We start from the raw sequence: 19,756 nt of genomic DNA, 5'->3' as shown, positions 1-19,756 counted from the left end.
CATTTAGGCTGTACATTAATTGTGATAGTGGTCTCTGTACTGAAAAAAACAGGTGATGGGTTTTTGTATAGAGTTTAATACCAGTACACTTTTAGTAGTTCCACATATTAGATAATGTTTGCTTGCCATTCTGGATGGCATACTTCTCAGAAGCTTATTTTCACAGAAAACAGTCAGCAGAACATTTCTGAGCATTTGGATTGTTTGTTGAAATCTGGGACAAAACTGGAATTTGGAAATGTTTCCTGTAACTGCATTTGCTTGTTTAGGTGTGTTTGGCAATGACACAGTGCTGATAACATTTATGTGTTCTCTATTTTGTATCTTACTGGATAAAAATCATCATAAAATCACAAAATCATATCAAAAAGGTTTTATTTAATTTTCTAGACATTAGCAAAATTATGCCAGATGGGAGCAGCTGGTGCTGCTGTAATTTAGCATTGACTGGTAACATGTTGAAAAAAAGGCAGTCTTGCTCTTTTTTTCATTATATAACATGTGTTTATGGCAAGTTTTAACATGATGTGGTACTCTTGTTGTTTTGCGCTCAACAGACTTTGCAGTACTTGGTAATAAATATGTGAACTTGTAAGAGATGAAATTGATTAAACCTCTAAATACTGACGTTTTTTACAATATACTACGCTCTGAGTCCTTTATTTTGAGTGGTAAAAATGACCATTAAGTTCATTTAGGAACTTGCTCTTTATTAGATTAAGTACAGCAGAGAGCTTACAGGAAATGAAGTGGGTGGGGTTGGCTGGTAGGTTGGCATGTGTGTGTGGTGTGCGTGCAGCTGGGGGGTGGGGGTTATACAATACAGGTCTCTGGCCAGGTTTAAACGAGGGACATTACAAATAAATGGTCAATGTTGTGAACCCCTAGGCCACTAGGTTCCCCTCAGTCAGCTTTAAACTATTCACTGGAAATACACAGTTGGCAATGCATAGTTTCTTTTATTTGCTGGTAAAGACAATGCTTCTGGTCTAGGGCTGTGCAAAGAACAATAAATATTTAGATATATATTTAAAAACAAAGGTTCCTTGGCCAGAGCAGCATGCTTCATTTTTTCTTGTCTTGTCAGATCAAAAGTGATTAATCAAAGAAGAGCAACACCTCTGTCTTTGGCACCATCTTCCATTGAGTCCATGTTTTGTCTTGGTCTGACAGTATGATCGCTAACTTAACTTAGTCAATGTGTGTGAGCGTGCATCAGGGCAGTCTTTGATGATGAGGAACATCACACATGAAGTAGCCATGTGCTTATGTTTATGTTGTGTTCCCGAAGAACACAAGAAGAATTAATTTCTTTGGAATTTTTGTAATCATTAATTTGGCAACATCCATCCATCCATGTTCAAACCGCTTAGCCAGGGCCAGGTTGTGGGGGCAGCAGTCAAGCAGAGACACCCAGACTTCTTTAAAGGAAACTCATTTCGGCCGCTTATGTTCACAATCTCATTCTTTCAGTCACTACCCAGAGCTCATGACCATAGGTGAGAGTAGGAACATAGATTTGGTTATGTTGTGTCCCTTTTTCTCAGCACATGGACAGTCCTATTGCTTAATATGTAGGGACCGTTTAAATTCTAACAAGAAACCCAGGACACTCTGGAGAGACTATGTCTCTCAGCTGGCCTGGGAACGCCTTGGGATTCCCCCAGAAGAGTTAGAAGAAGTGTCTGGTAAGAGGGAAATCTGGGCGTTTCTGCTTAGACTGCTCCCCCTGCAACCTGGCCCCGGAAAAGCGGTTGAAGATGGATGGATGGATGGATGTGTCAAAATGTAAACAGCTTGGCAGCTCAGTGACCAAAGGTGAATGAGCCTGCGTGTTATTAGATTACCAAAGTGGTACATAGCAAGTTGTATTTTAAGTTTTTTTTCTATAATTTTAGATAAAAGACGTTGAGCATTGCATATTATAGGCCATTATATATTATTATCAGTATTATTATTATAACGAATTCTATCATACTGCACCGTATCTAGGTACATGTTGTATTGTGGTCCATGTCTCGAGGTATGTATTGTATCATGGTGTCCAGCCCTGTTATGTTGCTTGTGCAGACAGGACCCGGCCTCTCTATAAGCATTATTTGGTTGCTACATTGTTATAGTTGTGGTTTTGCAGGAATATATAGTGGGGTACTGTCCACTCCTCTTTTAGATCTAGAGCAGGTTGCCTTTCAAGGTTTTCCTATTGTGTTTCTCCTGACTTCAGGATTTCACCGTCCCAGACTATCGGACTCACATGCAGGATCCACAGGGCCGAAGAAGACCATCATTACTCTCTGAATTTCACCCTGGAACTGAAAGGTAAGGGCTTAAATTAAATGCCTGGCTTGATGTATAAATATCTGGCACAGTTTTTTTCACACATCCCATCCAGATGGGGAGTTTTAATTTCTCTCATAGTAGAGTCTCATTGTGGAATAGTTTTTTTTGTATGTTTTCAGATGCGCCATTATTGAGTCTCTAGTTTCAGAATCACACATTCTAAAAACCAGATGCAGCCTATGATACATCTGTAAATGTATTGTTTACCTCTGCTCCTCAGGCCTCCTGAGAGACGCCATGGCTACGAACAGCAGTTTCACTCCATCACCGCCCTGTCTGAACACGAGGCCATGGAGGCTAAACGCCCACGCATGGAGACAGTTGCTGAGGCTCACATCACCCGCACTCCTCCCACTGCAGGGGGCATTGTGCTTCCAATGCCCCATACTGTACAGGATAGCCTAAGAGCCACTGTGGAGGTCAAAAAGGTGGGTCCTGTTTTAGGCTTGTGCAAAATCGTATTGTGTGCAATTAATTGTCAGAAAAACTGTCCCCGATTAATATTTGCCACTTATCGATTATGGCGATTAGTGCCTCGTCATGATGAGGTATTTTTGTGTGCGACGTACTCTCACCATCACCCGCAAGCGCGCACATGTGAGCCCACAATAACATAATAATGGGGGAAGGCAGTGGTGTTCAGTTAAATGATGCAGAGCAGCACGTTCCTAACAGAGCTTCAACGTCTGTCACCATAAGCTGCAGTACCGTATTTTCGTGACCATACGGTGCATCGCATTATAAAACGCAGTCTCAATTACAGGGTCTATTTCTGTATTTGACACATACACAAGCCGCACTGTATTATAAGGCGCACGCTATGCTAAAACATACCAGTACGTAAATAAAAAGGTAACAGGAGCAAAACAGTGAGTTAAGTCAAACTTTATTGTTTTGAAGGAACGACTTTGTATATATTATATATACATACATATATGTTTGATTACTTGCTGCATATAGCAATGTAGTTCGCAATAATTACATAATACAGATGCAGCTGATTGGTTTGTTACTCACACGTTATTCTGCATAAAAATTTGAAATGTGTATGTACAATTTTCTGTTTTGCTGCCGTGCCTGCATGGTGTTTTTCTTGTTGTGCTCTGAGCTGCAGTGATGTGCGCTCGGACCCTCACGTCTGAGCTTTAAGACGGAGGGTTACGTTGCGCTGCAGAAGTGAAAACCCAGGAAACCGCTCCACATCCTCCGCAAGCCGCTCACATCTCTATTAGCAGCGATTCAGTAAAAACCGGGTGGATATCAGTGAGGAGAGCCGGTGCAGCCACGCTCTTGAAGGTGGCAGCGACAGAGAAACGCTGTGTGTGTTTCAATGGGCAGAATAGTGGCTGCTGCTGAATGCCTGTTGTGATTCGAACTTTATGTTCACACTTATTAATAAATAAAGACCATCTTCGGATATAAATTGTCCCGCATTTTAATCAGATGAACCATAGTGATTCCTAATCAGTGCCTTACCAGTGGCTGACTGCACAGAATTATTTATTACAACAATGTACAATAAACAGGAAACAATTGCGCGAGTTCAAACCTGCCAGCTTCCCGCTCATCACTGTCAGAGTCACAGTCACACACGTTGCCGGCTGGCTGTTCGGTAATCATTATTATTATTGTTCAGAAATTATGCAGGCTTTCACAAAAGCTCGGGCAACAGTCACTGCAGAAACATGAGTCCACGCATCCACAATCCATTCACATATGCTGGCGTAACTCGCCCTGTTTACGCCGATGTCCAGTGGTTGAAGTTGTTTGTTAACCCCCTGGGATTACGGCAAGCTCTGAATTCAGCTTCGCCTGGTTTTTTACACCGGCGGTAAGACAGGCGCACGTGGAGTCGCAGATTAGCAACGAGGGTGAAAAAAAAAAAAAAAAAAAACATCCGGGCTCTTCACATAAACCTCCCTGAGCCACTCTCCGATTTTCTCCCCGTCTCCTCGTTTCTCCTTAACGACGACTCCTGCTGGAAACTTTTCTTTAGGCAGCGTCTTCCTCTTCCATAGGCGGAAGTTTCTTTCCATTACCATGGCAACAGAGAACAACAGCGAACGCTGACTTCTTGTGTCCCGTGGTCCGTATTGATACTGTGCTGGTCCCAGTTCTCTCCACAGTTTGGTTGTCAAAAGTGAGGGGGACCTCATCCATGTTGGTGATGTGACTGGGCTGGATGTTTTTGCTGGCAATTTTGTCACTGCAGTACACGCAGAAGCTGGCCAGCTTTTCTTTGTAATCCGCTGGAAGTTGCTGCGCCTGTACCGTAGCGTTCAGCTGATTGGTGAATTGCTGCCAGCGTATGTAGTGTATGTATTACGTAGTATCCATCTGATTGGTTCATCGCTGCAGCGTACGTAGTTTACGTTCACGTCCCTGTGTCTGGTACTCAACCCATACACAAGACGCACTGAATTATTAGGCGCATGGACGACTTTTGAGAAAATTTTAGACTTTTAGGTGTGCCTTATGGTCGTGAAAATACGGCACAATGAAAGCCGAAGAAAGCGTGCGCATGCATACGCGACATGCATTAGGTGTGAAGCGTGGAGCGTTGGTTGTTGCCATAGTTCCTGGATGTTTGTTGTTATCAAAACAATAAACTCCGACTGGAGAAGCTGCCTCCTGATTTTTTATTTACGGACTCCACAGCAAGATAGGAAAACATTACAACAGCGAAGTCTCCGAGAATCCGCGATACGCTTGGTCATTGTGCTCCTGACCAAACTAAATGCTGAAAGAACATAAGGCAGGTTGATTTGCACACACACATATTTACATGTAGAATTGTCCGGTTTGTTTCTAAGGTTTTTTCTGCTGCTGTTCTACAGTATGAGTGAAAACATGCACTAGTGTGTGACATATTCCAGTCACAGGTTAATTTGCACAGACACACTTTTTTAACTTGAAATAATCACTGATGTGACTTTTTTCTGAACTTTTGTCCTGTTTAATTTTAATGTTGATATGCACTGCTCTGTGACCTTCAGATAAGAACATTTGAAGGACAAAGTTACTTTAAATTTTTGCTTCATTATTATTTTGAAGCAGTTTGTGCCTCTGTTATCAATACATATTTCAAACATGGCTGGTTGGTGACTAATCACTACTTACCAGCTCAACCTGGTAGTTAACTTGACTGATGATTTGTCAGTATCATCAGAACAATGTGGCGATTTAGAGTCAAAAACATGTAAGTGCAATTGTCATCAATTAATTGTCAAAGTTATCGTTATCGGCTAAATGCCACAATTAATCGTGATTAATTTTTTTGCCAATATCGCCCAACCCTACCCTGTTTCTTCTTCCCCTCTATAAACATGACGGTCTTATTTTTTTTATACACTCTATCTGCGATAATTTATCATGTAAAATTTTGACTTTGACATTGAGGTTGATAAAATTAATATAAATGTGCAGTGCATATACATATAGAACCATAGATGTTGCAAACCTAATGAACCGTTTTTTTTTTTTTTTAGGAGTCTCAGTATACTGTCAAAGTAGAGTCTCCATCCCCAGGAGGACATACACTACACATTGGGGAAGAGCAGGATACCTCTCCTTCCAAATTATCCAAGGAGGAGCTGATCCAGAGTATGGATCGTGTGGATAGAGAGATTGCAAAAGTGGAGCAACAAATCTTTAAGCTGAAAAAAAAGCAGGTATGTCACGCATTGTTATATTGAATAATCACACTAGATGTTTGAATGTGACTGCATCTGAAATTGAAGGTACTAATAATATAATATAGGGTCTGCTGTGGGAATCAGAAATGTATTGTTCAGGTATTTGTTTTGATTTGAATTGTTTATAGTGACAGTTCAATGAAAAATGGCAATACAAATCTGACTGTGTTTGATGAAACAACACACAGAACATGATCTTAGATGCATCTTGAACGTCTGAGTTTCAGCCCTCTTATTATCAGTTACTTTATAACAGTCAAAAGAAGTAACTTGCTGCCTTTACAAGGGTTGGGCGGTATTAAGGTATACCGGCGGGGCACACAGGTAGCAACGGTATCATTTTTAATACCATCAATAAAAAAAATGCAATCCACTTTTAGAGAGAGAGAGAGAGAGCTGTAGTCTCACCTGTGACCGGGTCCCTTAGAAGAACACTACTGCGCTTTAGAGGACGAGCCAGAGCTGAGATGGGATTTAGTTTATGAAAGGTGTAGGGACAAGCCAACAGTTTGGTGCCATCTGAGCCTACATTTATCACTTTAATTGTTTCCATCAGAAAAACTTGGCAGCGGAAAACGTGACCGGCAGGTTTTCAGTTTACCGGACAAGTGTTTTTATTACAATGCGTAACTTCTAGCATAAAGGCTGCGCTCTTAACATGATAAAATTACAAAAACAAACACAAACACACCGGGACTAGCTCATACCAGTTTAATACCGCGGCGTGCTGCCAGCATGAAATTAAAAAAAAAAAAAAAAAAAAGTCAGTTCGCTATATGTGTTTTAAAATACCCTCAATAAAAACTATATTAACTGAAAAAGCGGGGCGGGGCGCACGGCACGGTATTCACGTATACCGGGGTAAAATGTGGAGGGCGTTTGACGGTATCAAACTTTGGATACCACCCAACCCTAGCCTTTACTATACTTGGGCTAGTTATGTTTACTGTTCTGCACCGGCACTTGCCAAAGACCCATTATAACATGGAAAAAACCCATTGGATAGACCTGAAATCATGTTACAGTCAAATTTAAAGTGTTGTCTTAATCACATGTCTACAAGAACAACATAGCTCATATTAGCTCTTTTTGGAGAAATTTAGTGGCTGGGAACGAACTGAACAGAAACGTCTTGCCTGCTAAACTTGCTAAGCTGTCTTCTCAATGAGGAATTGTAGCCAGTACATTGAGCCCTTTTCCCCATTTTCCAATCTGGCTTGTTTGTGCCCGCTGTCTTTTTTGGATTTCGGTCCCATTAGATAGGAATGTTAACTGAGCTTTGCTGGGAGAGAGAAGGTCTCTCAGTTTTGCAGTCTGCATTATTCCAAGTTTAGGAACCTAGTTTTGGAATTTCATTGTTTATTTAAGGCGTTTCAGGAACTACTAATGTTGTTTCTGTAGCCTGGTACTAAACATAACCTTCAACCTCAAATTTAAACATTGACCAACCAAACACTTACTAGATTAGGTTGTCTGTCATCATCAACATGACCCTGCTGGCAGAAACCATCAGTTTTGATAAAATGTTTTATTTGAAGTTCCTGATTATACCCACATGGGCCTCAGATATCAGAAGGTAGGATCAAATCAACATGTTTAGATGGATCTTTGTTTTCCACCACATCATGTACCTGTTGAAATTGAAAACAGATAAACAAAACATACAAAGATGGTTCATGTATAGATGAAATCAGGTTTCTTATATCATTCCTATGTGTCTTTCCTACCTGCTCTTAGTCAAATTATATGTGTTGCTGTTGTCTCTTAGCAACAACTCGAGGAGGAAGCAGCCAAGCCAGTGGAGCCAGAAAAGCCAGTAACCCCTCCCCCAGTGGAGCACAAGCATCGCAGCATCGTCCAGATCATCTATGATGAAAACAGGGTTAGTTGTTTGCTGCAAACACCAAGATACACCAACAACAAGCTGGATAAAAGACTTAAGTTCGCACCAAACCGACAAAACATGATTCCCCTCTGCGTCCTCAGAGCCAGGAATAACCTTGGTGACTACAGGCAACAGTGATAGTCTTCCACCTCACTCTAAGTCTTCCTATTTGGTAACTGGTTAGACTGCAGTTTAGTATCACTACCATCTGTTCTTGAATTACTTTTTGCCATTTCTGAAGTGTGTTACAGCTCAGAAACTAAACATTTACTGCTGCTCCTATTTCTCTGCACAAGCGTTTGACGTAGCGGTGTTTTAACTTGTAAAAAGAAATATGTAGGTGCATCTTCTGCTGGAAATTTTTCATCTGTGGTTTCTGCATTATGGATGTTTAGAAAGCAGACTCTGAGAACTTAAGCATCTTTTACTGTAGACTGTGTGACATTTGGTATTTTTTGTTCTATCAGTTAAGAATACAGTTAGCTGTGGAGGAATGCCTCATCTGTATTTAACTAAGCAACAAAGGCAGTGAGTGAGGGTGTGTTTATGGAGGTCACTGCAGTTCATGTCTGTCAGACAATGCTGTGGTAGAGAGCAAAGAGACACGCCTTCCTGCTAAGTCTACCATTAACCATTTAAGATGTGAAGATGCTGTAGCTTTTTAATAGCAGCAGTGGTTGCTTGTCTTAGTCTGTTATAGCCTTATAAAATGTAAAAATATGGAGCATGTTCCTGATAATATTAAAGGATGACTGATTCAATGAATCAGGATAGATGTCTTGGCAACCGGACTGATAATGCTGCAAGGGTACCGTTCAAGATATATTTGTCTCTTGACTTATTCATTGGGAGGTGTTTTATAAAGCTAGTAGTTAAAATGATCCCATGAGTTATAACTCTGATCTATACATATTGTAATTGGTGATTGTTGATGTTTGGTGATAATATTTATCAAGTTATCAAATCTTTTTTAGAAAAAAGCTGAAGAGGCTCATAAAATACTGGAAGGACTTGGTCCCAAGGTTGAGCTGGTATGTTGTTTAATAATTAGTAATTGACTTTTTGTAGTCCTTACCTGTGCTTTTAATTTAGACGTTTGCCTTATAGCTAACGAATAAGCCATTACTTGTTCTGTATCTGATTTTTTTCCTCTCAGCCTCTGTACAACCAGCCCTCAGACACAAAGGTGTACCATGACAACATCAAGACGTGAGTATCTGTTAGTTCTGTAGAATTACAATATATGACCATATATACATACAAAGTATGTGCTGTATGAGAACATTGCTACATGATGCTTACCACAGTGTAATGATAAGAAGAGTGTCAGCTGAGGAAAGTGTTGGAGGTAATTCTGACCTCAGCAAGATAAACCCAGCTGATAATTCTCTCTAATCTTATTGCTGAGTCACCTGATTGAGTCGCCCTACTGACACTAAGGAGAGTGATTGAGAAAGGAAGTGAAAGAGTGTGCATGTCTGTGTCTGCATTAGGTGTGTTTAAAGTAGGTTTTGTTGAGGGGGTTGAAGGCCATGTTGTCTAGGACAAAATCCTTATCAGTATGTACCATGAGAGTTGCCCATCTGGCTTAGACTTTTATCAGGACAGAGACCACTTCTGTGTGAATATGCTGAACAGGCCACTTTCTCAGGGTCAACACTCTCACCATTTTCTCCCCACAGCCACCACCATGTGTAAACAGAAGAGTTCCCAGTATTTTGTACCTGTCACAGTGCAAATAAACATTGATGTTTTTTGGCGGGTGTTTAAAAGAAAACCAAGCTCTATGCTTCAAAATTTCTTAAGTCTGTTTAACAACACAAGACAACTTAAAAGTGACTGACAATTTATTATTCGTTTTGTAAAAACCCCATAATAATGTTGCTTGTAACAATGTGAATGTCTGCAGTTAGCTGAATAACTATTGTTCTCCTTCAGGAACCAAGTCATGAGGAAGAAGTTGATTTTGTTTTTTAAGAGGAGGAACCATGCACGTAAACAAAGGGTAAGTGTCCCTGCTGTTAGGAAATTAAATTGCATGCTCACGTTATTTGCACCCCCTGCCTTCCATGGTCAGTTTAGCACACCTGACTGTTTGTACTCAGATGACCTTAAGATGACCACGGCAACTACCGTGGGATTGTGAAAGGTCTTTATACATGTTTCTTTTGACACATTATGGATATGAAGCACAAATGAAACAACGTGTATAAGTTGTAGAGATTTTAAATGTCTACAAGACATTTATCCAGTAGTCAAAATGTGCTAATTCAAATAATGTGCTGATGTATTGACAGAACTGGTTGTGTAACAGAACAATAAATAGTCATATCAAAAAACAGACCACAGAGACCATCATCCTTTCAGTTTTCACTTACTTAAATATTTCAGAATCACACCATGTTGAAGTAGTGTACGTACACAAATTCCTTCCAAGTTGCACCTTTCTCTGGCTATTCCCTGCTGGAGTCAGACAAGCATGTTGGACTCTGAACAATAGCAGAGTGGACGTGGCTTCATGCCAAGAGGAAGGTGAATTGTTTGTCCCTCACTGCAGAGAGTGGAAATGGGGCTGTTTTTTCCTCACAACAGTTTTTCATGTCTTCATTAAAGGTTTTAACTCATACACTTCTGAAAAGCATTTGGATTTTAGTCAAAATAACCTATTTGTTAATAGAATTGTGGCATCAACACATACTGTCTTGGTCATAACACTGAATTAAGCAATGTCAAAGGGAGACACAAACCCACAACAAACACAGCTAGTTGTAAAACAGCCTGTACTCTCTTAACTCTGCTGGCCTCTCGTCATTGTTTACTTTTGTTTTCAAAGATTTTAGTGATTGGTCAAAAAAATGTCCAGTGCTCTACTTAAAGCCAAATAAAGAAACGCCATAGTTGTTGCTTGGCAGCCTGATGGTGGGTTGATCATTTATTAATTTCATCTGTTTAGTGACTTGCCAACATATTACCGTACTTTACTTTGTGTCTGACAAAATGAGCACTGTAGAGGGCATTGTAAAATATCATATTCATATCTACTGTATATTCCATAGAATAGAATAGAATAGAATAGAATAGAATAGAATAGAATAGAATAGCAAATACTTTATTCATCCCAAGCTGGGAAATGTCACTGTTGCAGCAGCAAAATACAGTCACGCAAGCATACCAAAAAATAAAATACCTGTAACAGTAAAAATTAAACAGTAGAAACATTATTTACAGCAAGATAAAAAAATAAACATAGGTGCAGAAGAAAGTCTGGTTAGAAGCAGTCTGTTCACTTTTCTGTTAAGAGCCTGTAGTAAAGGATGCCTGCTCTTTTTTTTAATGCTGTGCACACAGGAACAGAAGATCTGCCAGCGCTATGACCAGCTGATGGAAGCATGGGAGAAGAAGGTGGAGCGAATGGAGAACAACCCCAGACGCAAAGCCAAGGAGAGCAGAACGCGGGAGTATTATGAAAGGCAATTCCCGGAGATCCGAAAACAGAGAGAGCAACAGGAGCGTTTTCAAAGGTAATGCTCATTTCCTGTGACAGATCAAAGTTGCAACATACTCTTTTATCAATATGGGATAGGATCACTGGTTCTTTATTCAGAGGCACACATTCTATACTTACATTGGTGCACAATGTTTTAGAGGGGTGAGCATAAAATCTGCGATACAGACTATCAAAAGCATTAACTATGGAAAAGAGGAGGCCCAAAGTTCACAAAATGCAATAGAGCCAGCACTACATTGAAATGATTTTCAATCAAGCAGTCGTTTGATGCATCAATAACGTTGACCTGAAACAATATCATCAAAACATGAAACTTGTCTTTTTAATTTTAAGTTATGTCTGTTCAGTTATCATGTAAAATGGAGGACTCTAGGTGGTGTGTGATGACCTACTTAGGGCAGAGAACACTGTCTCTCTGAGTAGGGTGGTAGACAGGGTCAGGGCCTGGCGTCTGGTTGTTGTGGGTCTTTGTGCTTTCATTGAATTATCCAAGTTAGTTTTCATGACAACACTGTTTATGTGGACTGCTAGACCGTGAAGGAAGAACCAAGTAATAGACTGTTCTGTTCATTATTATGGGTATAGTGATTCTGTTTAACAAAGCTAAGTGTCAAAGCCCATCTTCTGTTGCTCACATAAACAGTTTGACTGTAGCAAAAAGAAGAACAACTGAATGCACATTAATGCACTATTCAACCTAAACTTGTCCTGCGTGTGCCGTTTGGCACACCTAACCCTGTTTTCCTTAGGGTTGGACAAAGAGGAACAGGACTTTCTGCCACAATTGCAAGAAGCGAGCATGAGATTTCTGAAATTATAGATGGCCTGTCTGAGCAGGAGGTGAGTACTAACTGGAGTATATTTTATATATTTTAAATGCATTACAGGGTTGCGCTTCCCTAGTGAAAAGATACAGAAATGTAGTGAGTGAGGGATCTCCTGAGTTTTTCTATTACATTTTCATCTGTATACGACGTACAGAATGTATCAATACAGTCACAATAAATTGATTTCTGTAGCAGTAAGATGGAGCACTGAACTGGGAAGACAACTGCCTGTTAGACCAGCTTTCCCTATCCATGTTTCACAGAACAACGAGAAACAGATGAGACAGCTGTCTGTCATCCCTCCAATGATGTACGACTCAGAGCAGAGGCGAGTGAAGTTTATCAACATGAATGGCCTGATGGATGACCCAATGAAGGTGTATAAAGCCCGGCAGTTCATGAATGTTTGGACTGAACACGAAAAAGAAATCTTTAAGGAAAAGTAAGTTCTTCTATTGTTGGCAGGACAGTCACAATTTTAGTGCAGCTACAGTTTATCCACCTGTGCAATTATATTTTTTGGCATGACAATACTGACTGAATTCATATTTGCAGGTTTGTCCAACACCCTAAGAACTTTGGCCTGATTGCCTCCTATCTAGAAAGAAAGGTAAACTGTGGCTTGTATTATTAAATACAATTTTGCGATATAGCAAGATATATATAGCCACTGGCGTCATACAAGTATCCCAGTGATCAGAGAGTCTGTGAAGCCTCAAGTCTTATGATTATAATGCACTGTAATCTATTATTCTTAATTGTTTATGAAAAAAAATCACAAAATATAAAATCCTCTTGATGGTCCACAAGTGTGTATACTATAAAACTGTATACATATTTGCTCCCAATGTTACATCTCAGTAATAATAAGAAATGCAAATACTTGAATATGTTATTTTCTTGTTTCAGTGCGTTGCTGACTGTGTCCTGTACTATTACTTGACCAAAAAGAACCACAATTACAAAACGTTGGTAAGGCGAAACCTTGGAAGACGGAGAGGAAGGAACCAGGTAAACCAACAGATTTAAAAAAAAAAAAATCAATATTTTGCTCTTGGAAATTATATTGATGAAGATGAATAAATGAAACAGCAGTTGGTGATACAGCTGATATGCGAGCATGACTGATATCTTAGATCTGACCACACTAAATAGAACAACAGTAGTAACTACAAAGAGGTACTGGTATGGAAACTACCCTGTCATTTGGCTGAGAGATGTGATCGTTTCACATGCTGAGCTTTCAGTTGAGTTTGTCTGATTCTTGACACACTTGTTTCATCAGACTGACAGGACATTTTGCATGTGACGGATGTGTGACTGTATTACAGTATTGCATATGGGAGACAACATAGGGCTCTGCTTTGACAACTGGATTATCAGGATATAGCTACATGTCTGTCGGTGGTCTTGAATACACATGGCCTTAATCTGTAATATGTATACCTTTAGAACCCACAGTGGAAAAACATTTCAACTTAACATGAACATTTAATTATATAAATACTGGAGTTTAAACATGCTGGAATATGTTTTCCAGATGCCAGGTAAATTATTAGTTGAATGTGTTCCAGTATAGCACTGACTCTGACAAACTCTCGTTTGAGATGTCCTGAAATGGCCACAATTAATAGAGGACAACATAACAGATAATTAGACGTGTTTTTTTTCTACTTAACAGACATTAGAGAACATATCGAGGATTTTTTCACTAGTAATTTTTTAAAGCCAAAAAAAGCCAGTGTGCCACACATTTAGAGGTGAAAACTCTAAACTAAACTGAAAACTGCAACCTTTGGGGAGACATGGTCATGCTGTCTCCCCTTTAAAAATGCTGCACGACTATGCTATGCATTCAGATGTCAGTTGACAAAAAAAAGAGCACAGTTCTTGCATGACTTTCAGAACTTTGGGGTTTGATACTTTTAAAATTCATTTTCGCTTCAATGGTTTTCTTAAGTAAAAATATTTTCACATCAACTGTGATGCTCTGCACTGTGTGTGCGGGAGTATGTTTCAACATACAACCAACACACTCGAAGTAGATGTGAACACACACAAGGTAGGGAGAGGACAGAGGAGTAACCAGCAAATGACTCTTACAATGATAAAAATGTAACGAGTATATTTTAAAGATAGATACTGTGTCAGTGGTCCAATTTATATTATTATCTATGGGGAAATGTGGCCCTTTGCTTTTCTTATGTAAGTCTATGTGGCCCTCGCAAAAATAATATTGCTAAACCTCTGACATTAAGTATTGATTTCAGTCGTTCTGGTGTTTTCTTCTCTTCAATGGGCTTTTTTCCCCATTTCACCAATGTCACAGTCAGTGTACAGGATGTTCTGTCTCTGTTGAGTACGTCCACTGTGCAACACAATAGAGTGGTTGTACAGGAGGAGGCGGTGGGGGGCTCAAGATTTCATGATTACAGTGTTAACAAGTAAAATGTTCTTACTTTGCAAAGTGGTGGTACAGTTTCTTGATGGGTGGTTTACCTTTTGAGCCTTTTAACTTTTGCACCTTTCATAGTATGGATCTGTCTGCATTTGCAAGAGGACTCATTTTCTGTGCCAAGTAAGTGCAGAAAAATGTCTTTCTGTGGTGGCAGAGTCTGAGCTCTTGATGGTTGATCGGTTCTCCCTTTGTATGAAGAGTGTTACATTCATGTACACAGTATAATTTCAAAAAAGCTGTTATTATCATCGATTAATGCAGTGTGCATGGTGCATTTTGTGTGTCTGGGCCATGTTTGAGAGGTCTCAAATGTTCATTCTTTGGCGTTACACCATTAGGTACTTGATCTCGTATTTTAGAGAGGTTGTGGTGCTTAAATAGTTCTTTAACACAACCCTGATAAATACTAGCTTGACTCTGCACAATATGCAGAACACAGCTAAACCTGTTTTAAAGTTAGTTGCTACTGAATGAAATTAATGTGACTGACAACAATTTGATTAGGTTGGAATGCATGAAATCATTCACTTGGGTTGGGACTTTCAATGTTAAAAAAGCAGTGTAAAATGATCTGTGTTACTTTATGTACTCCTGAGAATTAGGATTGTTGTATAAATGGCCCCAGTTTTTTCTCCTAATAATGTTGTAGGTTTCAAGAATGTGTAGATTGATTTTTTTTTTTGCACTGCTACTGCAGTTTAGGTGAGCAGAGTGTCATTAGTGTCGAAAGGAAAAGGACACAGCGAGGAACAGCAAGACTAGAGGAATGTAGGGCGAGTGAGTTAGACTGAGTGAAAAACCCTCAGAGACAGAGTCAGCACTGGCAGCTTATCCATTGAGTGTGTGCCTTTTTTTGTATTCCGTTTCCTCTTCTGTTTTTCTGGAAGCGAGAGAAAGAAATTCACCCCTCTCTGAAACAGCTCAGTTGGTACAGTCCAGCCATCTGACATGCCCAAAAACTCACTGTGCTGCTGTGAGTGCCAATCAAAGAGGAGTGCTCGGCAGGGATTACCTTGAGTGACCCTGCATAGATTAGTGCGTGCATGTGAGATGGACAATTCTTTGGGCGGCTTAAGCGGCCTGATGACACGCTTTCCCGGAATATGTGCGGCAGTGCCGTGGCCCGGCAGCCCTTCTAAGGAGCTCTACTATGGTGCTGTCCTGCCCCTCTACTGCTACCGTTTCCACCGCTATGGAAATACTGGAGGGTAAATTCACATTTGCAACATCAGAAAGCTGTGCCTCACAGCAGAGGAAAAGGTTTTCATGACCAACAAATGAGCTTGCAGGTATGTTTAATTAGTTTAAAGCCAGTATTTTTACTTTTTAGCTAAAGACACACTTTATTTATTTCTTGTCCTGTTTTTTATCTATAATTTTCAGTTCCTCTGTTGCTTGGGCGGTTTATTTCTTAGCCTACATATTTATTTGAACCTTGACGACAGTCAAACTGATATTTTAGGGTAGTTTTTATAGGACATGTGCAGACATGATTTTTAATTTCATCTTCACACCATGCATTCATATATATGTATTTATATTGTGGGAATATTTACTCCTGAGTAAATGTAAAAGATCAACTTTGAATTTTAGAGTGTAGACTGTCTTAGATATGCTGACATATGAGAAATTCATATCTCAGTCATTGAGATATATTGTGCCTCTATCCTAATTGACAGTCAAAACACCAGTAGCCCTAGGTGTCATACATACAGTTTACACTTGTACAGAACCCCCCCCGCACAGGCTACACCCTTCCAATGTGCCTGGAAGTTCGTCATGTGTTTGGAAAGTAAAATTTGCAACTTGACCTCCTGTTCATGTCTGGGTTTTCTGGTTTGAGTTACTATAATCTGATACCAAGTTTTCTGTTGTAAAAATATGATTGAGGTGCACTACCTTAATTAGAATATAAATTGGAGCTATAACTTTCAGTTCAACTTAATCTACACTATGGACAACAAAGGTCTAATTCCCCTTTAAAGAGGTATTTTAGGTATTTTTTACATCATAATGTTACCAGAAGTTACCACAATTACTACTCGAATTTATTGTGTAAATCTAGTACTGTTCTATCTCTTCTCATGTAGAGTGATGATCCTGATCAGTTATTTAATGTTATGTAAATAAAACTGCAAACAAAATTCTCATTATTGAACCAATGTGCCCCTCTCTTTCAGTCAGCTGTGAAATACATCTTTAAATGTAATTATGGCCATTTTACAGTGTGCAGCACCACACATAGGTGAATGAACATGTATCACGGTTTGCTCTTTGCTATGGGGATCTGTGATGGCAAAATGTTCCTTCTCTATGGTTGATAGTTCTCCTATGCACCAGTAACCATGGTAACTGTGGTCAAAGCTGGATTTGGTCTTTTTCTGTCATATTTGATAAAATATTGTTCTACAATTACTTATTTTATTCCATTGTACATCTAAAAAAATCTGTTATCAGGATATAAAAGAATTCTGCTTCCAGTTTAACTGTCACTGTATGGCATTAACTAATGAACTGCAAGAATAGATGTGATGCATAGTAATAATTTAGTGTTTTTTTCATATTCCAGTAACTGGAATTGCTTTAAGCAGGAGTGAGAAATACCTCTAGGTGCCTAAGTTCTGTGGTAGGAAAGGGAAGATTGAATTGTGGCTCTGTCATTTCCTAAATCAAATAAGCCTTATGAATCAGCAAAAGAGGGGAGAAATTAAAACTCTTAAAATATTCAAGACAGGTCAGAAAAGAGCTTCATTTAAAAACACAGAAAAACCACAGAACCACAGCACCTCATTGACTTTTGAAGAACATCTGTGTCGAGGCTTTTTGTGCAATGTGGGAGAAGAGGCAGGAATGCCACAGCTATCTGACCACCTCCAAAGCAAACACAAGCACTCCCAACCTCAGCCAGAACAGCATCTCACTGAAGGACATGTATGGGGAGGTCACTACAGACAGACAGGTTGCTCCTGCATTGCTCAAAAAATGCTTTTACCAAGAAGGAAATGAGTCAGAAGTTGAAGTTCCAATCCAAGTTTGCCATAGTCCCCTCTGCATTCATTGACTTATTTTCTGAGCTCTGTGTGTGTGTTGGGCTTTCCTTAAAGAGTGAAACGATGCGGTTGCATCTTAGTAAGTACAAGTACAATCTAATGTAGCTTGTGAACAACATCTTTAGAAGTTGAATTAAGAACAGGCATCATATGTATGGTTCTTTTAGTTTTGATTATTCTTTCTTGTTGCGTAGCTTTTTTGATAGAAAGTTCTACTAGATGCTTTGTCAGGGCACCAACCAGAATAGAATCAACAAAAATCCTCCAAAATGGCATGCAGTCAAGTCGTTACATTGGTAAATGACTGTTGGTTTTGCTATAAAAACTGAACAGTCCAGTGTGTTATTAGCAATTCTGCAAATATTTGTAAATGAGGCAAGCAGTATGTAATCGCATAAAGCCCACCCAATTTTAGATGAATGGCTACAATGGGGTTATGATAGGGTTTGTACCAAGTGGAACTGGTTGTGAAGTTGAGGGACTCACATTTCACAAAAAGAATTCAGAGTGAATGAGTATGGCTTGCTCTTCTACAACAGCAGCACAGGCTGACTCCAGTTTTTTGAGCACTTCTGTGTCAGACTTTTAGTGTGTGATGAGGCAGTCATTCTGTTTATTGAGCTTGGTTGTTTTTAAATAGACAGACGGCCACATCCCTGTTTTTTTCTGCCTCACTCCTCCCCCCCCCCCCCCCCCCCCCCCCAAAAAAAAAAAAAAAAAATCATTCCTTATCTTTTGCCTTTACCATTGAGTGAAGCACATTCCTTGGCCCCATCTGGTACCAGCATGGGATGTTTGGCTTGGCATAGCCAGACTTGTTCCAGCATAGCACTTTCATGGAACAGGCAGGAGGAAGCATTCTGTGGTGTACCACGCCAGCAGTGTTGATAAAGAATGTTGCTCTGTCCTCAATCATTCAGTCATGCTTGTTTTTAAAATTCACTTTTTTTTAATGTAGGTAGTTATATTGATGTGAACTTGCTACTATATTGCCTGTTTTGGTGTGAATAAAGTCTATAAGTGTCACTTATGGATTTACTGAGATAGATAAAGCATGAAATCTGGCCACTTAACAAAAACAGATGACAGAACTATTGCATATGTGGTTTGTTTATGCTGGACACATCCTCAAAATATAGCAACTTCAGACAAAAAAGAAGCTGTTAAACCTCATCTTTACTTTTTGAAATATGATTTACTTTGAGGAATCGCAAAGTTGAAAGTTTTATTAAGACAGCAGCATAATATTTCTGCCTTTTACCTGACATTATCCACACAACTTTAAAACATTAAACCCAATGTTTTGAGGGAGTTGTTGGGGTGTCATTAAGCTTTCACATAAGTATGCTGCTAGAGACTGGTGAAAGACTGATCAGGATAGGGCCCTTCTGGAAAAATAAAAATTACATTGCAATCTTGTGATGAGACCTTAGGACTGAATAATATTCTGCTTTATGGTGCAAAATGTTAACATCTAGCCATTTTTACTCAGCTACTTTGACCTGTTTCTGAAAGTTTAAAGGAAAAATCATCTAAATACTTTCCGTGTGATTTGTCTGCAGCAAATAACACGTCCCTCACAAGAAGATAAGTCAGACGACAAAAACGAAGAGGACAAATCTGAGAAGTCTGAGAAAAAAGAGGACGAGGAAAAGAAGGACGAGGAAGAGAAAGATGAAAAGGAGGATTCTAGGTGAGTTATGAATAGTTGTTTGTCCTGCTCATTAGTCCCTGCAGGTAAAGTTCCCTTTGTGTCAGTTTTCAATCCTTTCACTGAGAAATAGTATCTTAGTAACTATGTATATTTACATTACATATTTCAGTGCTTTCAGTTAATTCTAAGCATTATATGCTTATTGAAGCATGACATCCATTGACCTGATAACACTGAAATTATTGCATTTATCAAAATATTAAAAAAAAACTAGCGATTACAACTAAATTAATAAATATTAACTAAAGGGTAAATGCAGTAGTGAAGAATTCTTAATTG

The 19,756-nt window shown here is 39.3% G+C and overlaps 1 protein-coding gene across 3 annotated transcripts in view; it reads left to right on the top strand.

Annotated features, from left to right (window-relative positions):
- Nucleotides 1-19,756, top strand: part of ncor1 (nuclear receptor corepressor 1) — a 47,271-nt gene that overhangs the window by 5,912 nt on the left and 21,603 nt on the right. For all 3 annotated transcript variants that reach the window (XM_028422563.1, XM_028422564.1, XM_028422561.1), the window contains exons 3-15: nucleotides 2,225-2,319; nucleotides 2,561-2,768; nucleotides 5,829-6,011; nucleotides 7,804-7,917; nucleotides 8,895-8,951; nucleotides 9,077-9,129; nucleotides 9,859-9,925; nucleotides 11,269-11,441; nucleotides 12,178-12,268; nucleotides 12,519-12,697; nucleotides 12,811-12,865; nucleotides 13,165-13,266; nucleotides 19,326-19,456. In XM_028422563.1, coding sequence (XP_028278364.1) covers nucleotides 2,225-2,319; nucleotides 2,561-2,768; nucleotides 5,829-6,011; nucleotides 7,804-7,917; nucleotides 8,895-8,951; nucleotides 9,077-9,129; nucleotides 9,859-9,925; nucleotides 11,269-11,441; nucleotides 12,178-12,268; nucleotides 12,519-12,697; nucleotides 12,811-12,865; nucleotides 13,165-13,266; nucleotides 19,326-19,456 — 1,508 coding nt within the window. The remainder of the gene's footprint in view (nucleotides 1-2,224; nucleotides 2,320-2,560; nucleotides 2,769-5,828; nucleotides 6,012-7,803; nucleotides 7,918-8,894; nucleotides 8,952-9,076; nucleotides 9,130-9,858; nucleotides 9,926-11,268; nucleotides 11,442-12,177; nucleotides 12,269-12,518; nucleotides 12,698-12,810; nucleotides 12,866-13,164; nucleotides 13,267-19,325; nucleotides 19,457-19,756) is intronic.

The sequence above is a fragment of the Parambassis ranga genome, chromosome 14 (genome assembly GCF_900634625.1).
Source record: "Parambassis ranga chromosome 14, fParRan2.1, whole genome shotgun sequence".
Classification (NCBI taxonomy): Eukaryota; Metazoa; Chordata; class Actinopteri; family Ambassidae; genus Parambassis; species Parambassis ranga.
The sequence above is the reverse complement of the archived record's forward strand: the minus strand, read 5'-3'. Positions and strand labels throughout refer to the sequence as shown.